General features: G+C 39.3%; 1 protein-coding gene across 1 annotated transcript in view; it reads right to left on the reverse strand.

Moving 5' to 3' along the window:
- Window positions 1–10,841, reverse strand: part of PALLD (palladin, cytoskeletal associated protein) — a 389,700-nt gene that overhangs the window by 238,696 nt on the left and 140,163 nt on the right. The window contains exon 2 of the mRNA XM_015568474.1: window positions 3,380–3,558. Coding sequence (XP_015423960.1) covers window positions 3,380–3,558 — 179 coding nt within the window. The remainder of the gene's footprint in view (window positions 1–3,379; window positions 3,559–10,841) is intronic.

Genomic DNA, 10,841 nt, shown 5'->3' on the forward strand with positions numbered 1-10,841 from the left:
TTTCCCAGTCCCTGTGGGTTTCTTCTCGGGGTCCAGGTTGTAGATCAAATGTCATCTCTTCAGAGAGGCCTTCCTGATCCCTGGACCCCACCAGCCACTTTTACCTTCTTCCTGGCACTGGCTGGTGTTGGGATGATTGATGAGTGCACTGCTCTATTCTCCCTCCTCTTCGTGAGCGTCAGGAAAGTCAGAGCACAGGCCTATCCTATGGGCCTGCGTGCCCGCAGTGTCTACATCACTGCCTGCTTACGGTAATTCCTTAGTAAATTCTCTAAACAGTGCTCAATATGTGCCCTGAATAGCTTGAAGTGATTACAGCTGCCACAGTAATGAGTTCATCTACATTTTATTCTGGAGTGAGTGGTGAAGAAGGTAGATTCAGGATCAGACAGCCTGGTTTTGAATTTTTGAGTGCTATGTGTGTGGGGGTGTGTGAGCACCTGCACACATGTGTGCATGTGTGTGTGTTGTATGCGATCTTGGTACTACTTAGCGCCAGGGGTGGGCAACTTTTTGACTCGAGGGCCACAATGGGTTCTTAAACTGGACCGGAGGGCTGGAACAAAAGCATGGATGGAGTGTTTGTGTGAACTAATATAAATTCAAAGTAAACATCATTACATAAAAGGGTACGGTCTTTTTTATCAATAGTTTTAATCATTTCAAACAGGCCAGATCCGGCCCACGGGCTGTAGTTGCCCACGGCTGATTAGCCTCTTTAAGCTTCAGTTTCCTCAACCATAAAATGGGGTAATTTTTCATATAAAAATTAAGTGATTGGTTCCTAGCTAACACTAAATAAATATTAGCTGGTTCTTAAGCTGTAATTTCTTTTGTCTCGCTCTAAACCTTGCCCCATAAGACAGTGAAATTTAGATGGTTTCCAACCAGTAGGTTGGTAAAATTTTAGGAAAGGCTTTGTTTTGATTTTTAAATTCTATAGAAAACTTCCTACACCCTGATAGACCCTGGGTGACTACATGCTGACCTATTAATAACATGCTTTAGGAAACAATTCAATAGAGATATGGCTGAGTCTAATTTAGTGCTGGATAAGTAAAATAGGAAGCTTTCTTACTTGCAGTCATAATAGCCTAAGAATTTACCTAAAGTTCTCATTCTCAGGGATAAAAATATACTGAAACCTCTCAGGTATTTTTAAAAATTATTACCCATATTTTACAAGGCCAACGAGCTAGTTTTTTTTTTTTATATTAGGCACTGGAGACTGAATCTTAATAGTTCTTCATTCTAACTCTGTCCAGCTTCCTTATCCTCCTCTTCACACACAGTCTATCCGAAGTCACAGACACCTAATGGCGGGTTGGCTGAGTTCAGTGTTATCACGTAGGAAACTGTGCATTGGAAAAAATAACCCACTGTCTTTGCCGAAGTGCAGGGCATGAAACATACATCATATAGAACTAGGGGTGCATTTCCCCACATTGAGTAGCTCTCGCAGGTGATTTCAAAGGCGGAAGAGGACTGGTGGTTCAGAAACTCCTACATGAAGACCACGTTTAAATAAATAACAGTAAAGAGTGTGCTGTGGATGGTTTGGGTCTACCGGAGCGAGATACTGAAACCAGTTTCAGAGATAGAGACATTTTTCCTCTTCTCATGTGAAAAGTGAGCATATCGTATAGATACTGCAGTTAATTTTTAAAGTTCATTTGTAATCATATAATACTTCATATGTTTCTATTATATCACTTATTATAATAGCACCTATCATTTTATATTCTTTTTAAAAATATGCCCATCTCTGCTGTTAGATATCAGGAACTGTGTCTTCATCATATCTGTACCTGCACTGTCTCACACACAGTAGGGCCTTAAAAAGTGCTGGCTGGATTGAGTCCATAGGCTATGATTTAAACTGCTGTGAATTCATTGAGCATCTGTAGCATAGAAGAAAAACACACTAAAATTCACCACAGTCCTACCAGTGCTGAAAGCAGGTAAAGTCTTTAATTTTAAGGTGCTCTATCTGAACTTGGATTTGGGTGACAAGCCCGATCATCATTAACGAACAGGTTTTTAATGGAAGCTTTAAGTTCCTTTTATGACATTCCAAAATATTTCAAGGAGTTTGCTACACAGTCTGCCCAAGATTAATACTTATTGCTAACTTGTTAAATGTTAAAAACCTTTGTTATTCTTTTTCTCTTACTTTAGCGCTTTGATGTGTGTAGGACACAGTGGTTAAGAATATGGGCCCTGGGGAGAAACTGTCTGGGTTTCCATCCTGGTGTAACTTTGAATGAGTCTCTCTAACCTCTCTGGATCTCAGTTTACTCATTTGTAAAAAGGGACTACTAATAGTACCTCATAGGATTTCCGTGAAGTGTAAATGGTTACGTATGTGTATTATGTGTGCATTTATAAGTCCCATGTAAGTATTAGTTACTCCTAGAAACAGAATGTTTGCTTTCATTAACAGGGCAAGGTCCTTCGAGGAGTTCACAGATGTTTGCTTTCAAAGATAATGCAAAGGAACCTTTTAGCAGAAGTCAAGGTGCACACTTTTATGAGTGATAACAGGTCACTTCTAAAACCAAACTGTCAGTTCTTGAAGGCGCTGGCATCCTGCTTTCTTGTACTTTAAATAAGGCTGTATTAAACATTGAAAAGTAGTTCAAAGATGAAGACTCATATGGTGGAGACCTCAGGAATTTTAACTTTCTGTATTTTAATTAGTATTTTGAAAAGATGCATATTGATTTATGGATTTAGAGATGATATAACACTGCGGTGCTAAAAACACTTCCAACTTAAATTATTGGCACTGATCACAATGCAACAGTAATCTAAAACTATATACTCTGATATCAAGGTTTCTAATTCTCTGCAGGCTGAGTCTTGTCCAAAGCGAATTGATAGAAATAGAAACATTCTATTCTCTGCCTGCCCCTCTTTAAGTCTTAGTTATCAGGAATAGCAGAGTCTTAAAAGAGGGAAAATTCTAGAATTTAATACAAATGAGAATATTTAAAAATATTACCTTATTCTCATGATTTCATAAATAATTTAGAGTTTAACTTTGGCTGATAGATACAGTATTTCAATATGTTTCCATTCTTTTTTTCCCTAGAGAAAGCAAAAGTAAATTGGGTGCTTTACATTTTAAGTAAATTAAGTTAATGTAACTGAAATGTTTCAAGTGGAAAGGAACACATGTTGACATTAGATGCGGTTGATGCATGCCTAAGTGTCGGGACTGTTCGGTTTACTTATACATTTTTCAGGAGAAATGAGTTCTGTGTCACAACACCATTGTGCTGTTTGCATTGCGGAAGCATATTCACAATGAAGCCCTGCGATGCGGAAGCTGTTAGACCATGCACACCGCTGACCACTGCCCCACACCTCTCCTCACCTTCAATGAACACCTCGGCAGATGTTGTGTCTGAGCCGCTGGGGTTGGTAGCCAGACAGGTATAGCGACCTGTGTCTTCCTCAAAGGCTTCTGCGATGACCAGGGTGTGCAGGTCCCCACCCTCGCAGTGGATCTGAATGTCAGGAGTGTTGTGCAGCTCCTTCCCCTCACAGAACCACCTGCAGGCCAAACGGAGGCCAAAGGACAGGAGAGAAAGAAAGGAAATATGGTGGTTAAAATAATAAAGCAGAAGTGGAAGGCTGGGTGCTCTATAATCAGATGCTTGTTTGATCAAAAAAGACCCAGTAAGTCCACTTCTAGGAATGTAACCCAAGAAAATAGAAACACCATCAGAAAGGATATATGCACCCCTATGTTCATAGCAGCACAATTCACCATAGCTAAGATTTGGAAACAGCCTAAGTGCCCATCAGCAGATGAGTGGATTAGAAAACGGTGGTACATCTACACAATGGAACACTACGCTGCTATAAAGAAGAAGGAATTCTTACCATTTGCAACAGCATGGATGGAACTGGAGAGCATTATGCTATGCAAAATAAGCCAGTCAGAGAAAGATAAGTATCACATAAGCTCACTCATTTGTGGAATGTAATGAACATAAACTGATAAGCAAAAATAGAACCAGAGACATAGAAGCATCAAACAGACAGTCCAACCAATGAGGGAAGGCAGGGGATGAGGGGGTAAGAGATCAACCAAAGGACTTGAATGCATGCATATGAGCCTAACCCACTGGTCAGCAAACTCATTAGTCAACAGAGCCAAATATCAACAGTACAATGATTGAAATTTCTTTTGAGAGCCAAATTTTTTAAACTTAAACTATATAGGTAGGTACATTGTTATTAACTTAATTAGGGTACTCCTAAGCTGGCCTTTGCTAAAAACATCCTCAATCTGACTGAGGTAGGTTCGCTGAGGTTGACCCCTTCCAACTCTCCCATCCACACTTGTCTTGTAGCCAGTCTCACTCAACTCGCATGAGTTGAGCGTGCCTCCCCTACGCTACGTATCCCTCAGCCCACCTGCGCTGCGTCTTCTGTCGCCCCACCGACCGACCGACACGCCCCACTTCTTCTAACGCCACTTCTTCAAAATAGACTCGCCTAGGCCAAAAACTGACTTCTGCGCATGAGCCACAAAGTTTCAGTCGCACTGTACGTGTGCGCCCGCATGTGGTATTTTGTGGAAGAGCCACACTCAAGGGGCCAAAGAGCTGCATGTGATTTGTGAGCTGCGGTTTGCCGACCACTGGCCTAACCAATGGACACAGACACTAGGGGGGTGAGGGCATGTGCTGGGGGGTGGGGGTAGAGGTCAATGGGGGAAAAAGGAGACTCATACAATACTTTAAAGAATTTAAATTAAAAAAAAAAGAGCTGCATCCACGTTACTGATGGGAACTCTACATTTTAGACGGTGAGATGAATGACTAGACAATTCCCACAGGCTTTGTTTGTAAAGCACCCTGTATGTTTTATCAACCTGGAAATAAGCGACATTGTCCAACTTGGCGAGACCATTCCAGTTGCAGAAGAAAAGGAACAGAAATTCACAGTATTTTATAAAATGTTTTATAATAAATGACTTACATTTCTTCCACTTTTATCTATTAGTCTTATCTAAAGAAAAATATGAAAGTAATACAAACGTTATGCTCAAAATATCTATTGTACCAAGGGAAACTAATCATCGCGTTAAAAATATCAGAGGCAGCAATATTTTCATTGACCCTAAGACTTCTGATCAACGGAGCAATAATAGATTTAATGCCTTCCACATTTCCGATATTTACAAATGTCTCTAGCAGACCGCTTGGCTTCCACAACTAGAGAAATGGAGCAGTTGTAATTCATTTTTGCTGGTCAGCACTTTCCCTTTTCCAAACAACCAGGATGTTGGTGTGGGAGGCTGCAAGCTGCCAGACTCTTTTAACACAAGTTCTCTCTCACACTTTTTCCTTTATTCCCCCAGCACCTCAAACTCTCCGCAGGAGTTTCATAAAAACTATGAACCTGCCCCAACCTCCTCCCCACCACCTCCCGCCAAATGTGATTTATTTTTAAAGAAATACGTAGGAATGTGCCACTTACAATGGAAAGGATTGAAGTCTCTGGGACTGTATTGTCCACTGAGCTCTTAATTAGCACTTGGAGATTTCCTCTGAGTCTAATCTTCTAGAAAATTCTTTGGCCTTGGTACCCTTTTTGTAAAAATATGGTACAGAAGGCTTTTTTTTTTGTCTGTATTTATATAGCTTAAAATAGGTATGTGTCTATATTTAATCTGAAAATAATGTTAACAAAGCAAATCTGTTTGCTAACACTCCAGATTGTTAATACTCCAGTATTATCTCTCCAGAAACTTCATTAAAAATAAATATGGGATCCTCACAAAACATACATGATTTGGGGAATTAAGATACCTTACACACACACACACACACACCAGTCAATGGAGCAGCCTACACAATGCATGCAGGTTACTTTGGAGGCAACTGAGAAGAGCAGTATTTCCTGCTTCCAGGGTATTTTGTGTTTTCCTTTGTTTTCTAAAGTCTTGGAGAGCATTCCAGCCTGGAGCCATCGTTCAGTTCCTTCTTCTCTGTTCTCCTTCCAGGGTCACAGTCCAGGTCTTCACCCATGAGAACTATGGCTTACATTTTAATTAATCTTAAATCTTTTCATTGATCTCTTCATCTCCAGTAAGTTATGGATCTTTTCTATATCCTGTAGCAGATTAAAGTTCTTGAAACTGTTCCCTACATACATCATCCCCTAAACTTCAGATCTGTGCTGAGGCATTCCATAGAACTTGGCCCTGATCTTATTTTCTATCCTTTTCCTATACTAATCCGCTGTTTCTGTCAAATATTTGCACGGATTTATTGTCCCTGACACGGCCCTCATGTATTACTTGCCCACGTTCCCCTCCTTGGAAGTCTCTCCTTACACTCTACGTTAATCCCACCCAGGAGCTCCTCCTCCTTACAGCCACGGGAAGGCTCCTTTGACAGATTAAATGCAATCAAACACCTGCTTGCTTGGCAGCGTCTATGTGGAAGGCATTGCATTACATACCACAGGAAACAGAAAGAATACCTGGCAAACTCTGAAACTAGCTGAGGTGTTTATCTGTCTGTAATGCCAATTAGAATTTTTTTAACCTTTCATAAAAAATCCATAAACCAACTACTTTTTTAAATATATTTTATTGATTTTTTTACAGAGAGGAAGGGAAAGGGATAGAGAGTTTGAAACATCGATGAGAGAGAAGCATCGATCAGCTGCCTCCTGCATACCCCCCACTGGGGACGTGCCTGCAACCAAGGTACATGCCCTTGACTGGAATCGAACCGGGGACCCTTGAGTCCGCAGGCTGATGCTCTATCCACTGAGCCAAACCAGTCAGGGCATAAACCAACTATTAAAGGAAAAGGAAGCATGAACAAAATGTAATAAAGGTTTAAAAAAGAGAAAGATTTGCTCAGCCAGCATGGCTCAGTGGTTGAGCATCAAACCTATGAGCCAGGAAGTTATGGTTTGATTCCCAGTCACAGCACATGCCTGGGTTGTGGGCTCAATCTCCAGTAGGGGGTGTGCAGGAGGCAGCAAATCAATGATTCTCTCTCATCATTGATGTTTCTATCTCTCCCTTCTCTCTGAAATCAATAACAATATATGTTAAAATAAAAGATTAGTTGCTTTGGTTACATGTGCTTCATAGGGAAACCTCCACTGACTCTCCACGGGAGTGTATATCTTGACCTCTAACTCACAGTTCAGCAAATGTGCAGCCTGCTGCAGGCCCACTGCTTTTTCTCTATTTCCCATGAGCTAAGACATGGTTTTTATATTTTTTAATGGAAAAAATTTTAAAGTATAACATTTTTAAAAGTTCAAATTTCGTGATCTATAAATTTTTTGGGAACACAGCCATGCTCATTCATTTACCTCCTGTCTATGGCTGCTTCTGCTTTAGGATGACAAAGTTGAGTAGTTGCAGAAGACTCTACGGCTCACAAATCCTAACATATTTACTATGTGGACTTTATAGAAAAAGTTGGCCAACTCCTGCCCTGAGTTCTTGCTCCTCAAAGTGTGATCCTTGGACCAGCAGCATCAGCATCGTTTAGGACAGCGGTTCTCAACCTGTGGGTCACGACCCCTTTGGGGGTCGAACGACCTTTTCACAGGGGTCGCCTAAGACCATCGGAAAACACATATATAATTACATATTGTTTTTGTGATTAATCACTATGCTTTATGTTCAATTTGTAATAATGAAAACACATCCTGCATATCAGATATTTACATTACGATTCATAACAGTAGCAAAATTACAGTTATGAAGTAGCAACGAAAATAATTTTATGTTTGGGGCCACCACAACATGAGAAACTGTATTAAAGGGTCATGGCATTAGGAAGGTTGAGAACCACTGGTTTAGAATATGTTTTATATGAATAAACAAGTAGTGAAGGATTTGGCAGATGCTATATATTATATATCAGTCCATCAGTGTGAATTGACGTTTGCAATTCACATTTTCTTATCAAAGGCCCTGAGAAATCCTGCAGAAAAGAATTTAACATTGTCTAATCTAGCATTTACTTATTTGACCATGATATTCTTTCTCAGTTAGCATCTACTAATATCCCATGTGTAGTTACCAAATGCTTTTCTAGCATATTTATCCCATGTAAACTGTAGTTTAAAAAAATGAATTAAGATCAATTATAATCTGAGCAATAATGATAAGTGTAACGTTGAAGAAAATAATCAGTAAGCACAATAAAATGCTTGAAATATATTTTAATACTGGCAGAAAGATTAAGGCAACAAATGCATCTTCTGCAACAGTCTAACACATATATTTAGTCTCCTAAAATGGTTCATTACACCTTTAGCACTTGCTTAGGGTGAAATGGTTGGTGCTTACAAACTTCTTGGGTGACCTGTGTTTTGTTTTTTAAACACTCATGAGTTTTATTCTCCAACTCTGTGAATAAAACTTAAAAAGCATCTCATATTGTAACACATAGAAGATATAGTGCACAGAAAAGACTAAATTCGTCCAAATCAGGTGGTAAGCATAATAATTAGCATGAGTCATTATATTGCTTTGACACTGTCAGGGAAAGTCAAACTGTTACTGATGTAAGTACCTGTCAAGTGATCAGTTCTGTGTTGTTAAACTTAGGAAGATAGGGAGTGACTCAAGGGGAGGAGAAAAAAACACCCCTGCAAATATTTAGATGGTAGACTCCCTTTAGCAACAAAAAAGGGAAGCATGGTTCCCAGCCAATATTTAGATAAATGTGTGTTTAGTTTACGATTGGAACCGTTTGCACATTGGAGCTAGGAATGGCCCAGCAAAAGGGCCCTTCCCAGGAATGGCCAGTTCGTAGCTTTAGTAAATGACTCTCCTTCAAGCACTCCTTTCAAATGAAAGCTAACCGGTCCAGATTCACATCACCACCACCTCCTCTATGGGCTCTCAAAGTTGGGGCCATGAACTCCCTGTCCTAATCACCCCAGACTCAGGTAGCAACTAGAGACAACTTCTATGCTCCAGAGCCCACTGAAATTACTCAGACTGGCCAACCCTAAATCTGGTTACGTTGCTTCATCCATTCCTTCTCATGGAAACCGCAATAAAGGCTCTTGCCCATGTTTCAGTTTGCTCCCTCTGCCTCCTGACCAACCCTAAAGCTCCCCTATGTGCCCCTACCTCCACCCTCACCAGTATAGTATGCTTCCTACCCTTGGGAACTGCAACAATCTTTCAATGGTAATCAACCCATGATATACTGGCCTTACCATACCTGAATAATAATAAAGCCTACATTTAAAATTTTAAGTATATGATTGTCTAGCCACCATGTTGTACATCTGAAACTAATACAGAATACTGAATGTGAACTATAATTGAAAAAAAGATGGAAAATTGGTTTATGTTTCTCATCACAATAAAAAAAATTATTGGGGTGACATTGGTTAAATTATATAGGTTTCAACTGTACAATTCTATGGTACATCAACTGAATATTGCATTGTGTTCACTATCCAAAGTCAAATCTTCTGTCATCATATATTTGACTCCCTTTACCTTTCACTACCTCTCCCCACCTCCCTTTCCCCCTGGTAACCACCATACTGTTTTCTGTGTCTGTGAGGTTTTGTTTGTTCATTTGTTGCTTGCAGTTTTCTACCCCACAAAGGAATGAAATCACATGGTTCTTGACTTTTTCCATCTGACTTATTCTGCTTAGCATGCTATTTTTAAGCTCTGTCACCATACAAAAAATTAACTCAAAACCTATTAAAACATTTTGAACAAATCAAAGAAGAATAAGCTTACAAACAAAGGACTGACTAAACAGCTTAATAATAACTATCATAGTTTCTGTCTTAAGATGTATATGGAGAGAACTTTATCTACTCCCACCTACTCAAAATGAACTGCACTTAAAAAGCATAAAATGAAACTCTAATCAATTTAATGCATATATCAGAAGAGAAAAATCAGCCTGGTCCACTGTGCATGTAGCAGATCAAAAATAATCACCTTCTTATCTAATCTAAGAGAATCCTAGAATTTTGAAGTTTTGACACCACAAAGTAGATGGATGAGATGTGCTACAAACGTGTGGTTTTTTTTTTTTAATTTCTTAAAGGACATTATTCAATTGGCTTTCTGGCAAAGGCCTCAAAATACTTAATATTTTTGAAAGAAGACATAAAAAAGTCAGATCTGCTGATTAAATTCTGACCTCCTGAATTTTTCCTAAATTCTTGTTGCTAGTGCAACTTAGAAAAAGCAACACTGGCATGGCAAGCTAAAATGTAAAAGCACACAAAACAGGACTAAATACACGTTTGGTAAATGCATGGCACAGGTAATGTGTCCTCTCCTTGGCCTGTGGCAGACATCACTGATTAATCAGAATGCTTTTCCTGGTGAGAGGGAATGTCTTCAATGAAACACATTGGTCTCTTGGTCTCTTTCTAGAAAACACCTTGTGTCTTCCCTCCATATCCTGAAATCTGTTTCTACTTATAATGAGGTAAGAATGGAAAACAGGGTTTGGTTTAGAGGGAGCATGTGCAAGCATGTAATATGACTAAGAAAGAGTCTCCCTGGGTAAAATTCCACTTGAAGACACCCCCGACATTTTTTTTTACATTCCATTTGTAATACCTGGAAGCCATTTATCTAGTAGATAGGACACTGGATAACATACTGGAAAATCAAAATCTTTTTCTCTACATTTCCATTTAGTACCTTGGATAAATTTCAACTTCAATCGTACCTCAAATTTGCTACTATAAAATGGTTAAAATATATAATTATAATTTCATAGAATGAGGAGATGACACAAAATTTGGGAACAATGATAGTTCTTAAGGATTGATATAAATTCAAATTAAGGGAA

The sequence above is a fragment of the Myotis davidii genome, unplaced genomic scaffold (genome assembly GCF_000327345.1).
Source record: "Myotis davidii unplaced genomic scaffold, ASM32734v1 scaffold392, whole genome shotgun sequence".
Lineage (NCBI taxonomy): Eukaryota > Metazoa > Chordata > Mammalia > Chiroptera > Vespertilionidae > Myotis > Myotis davidii.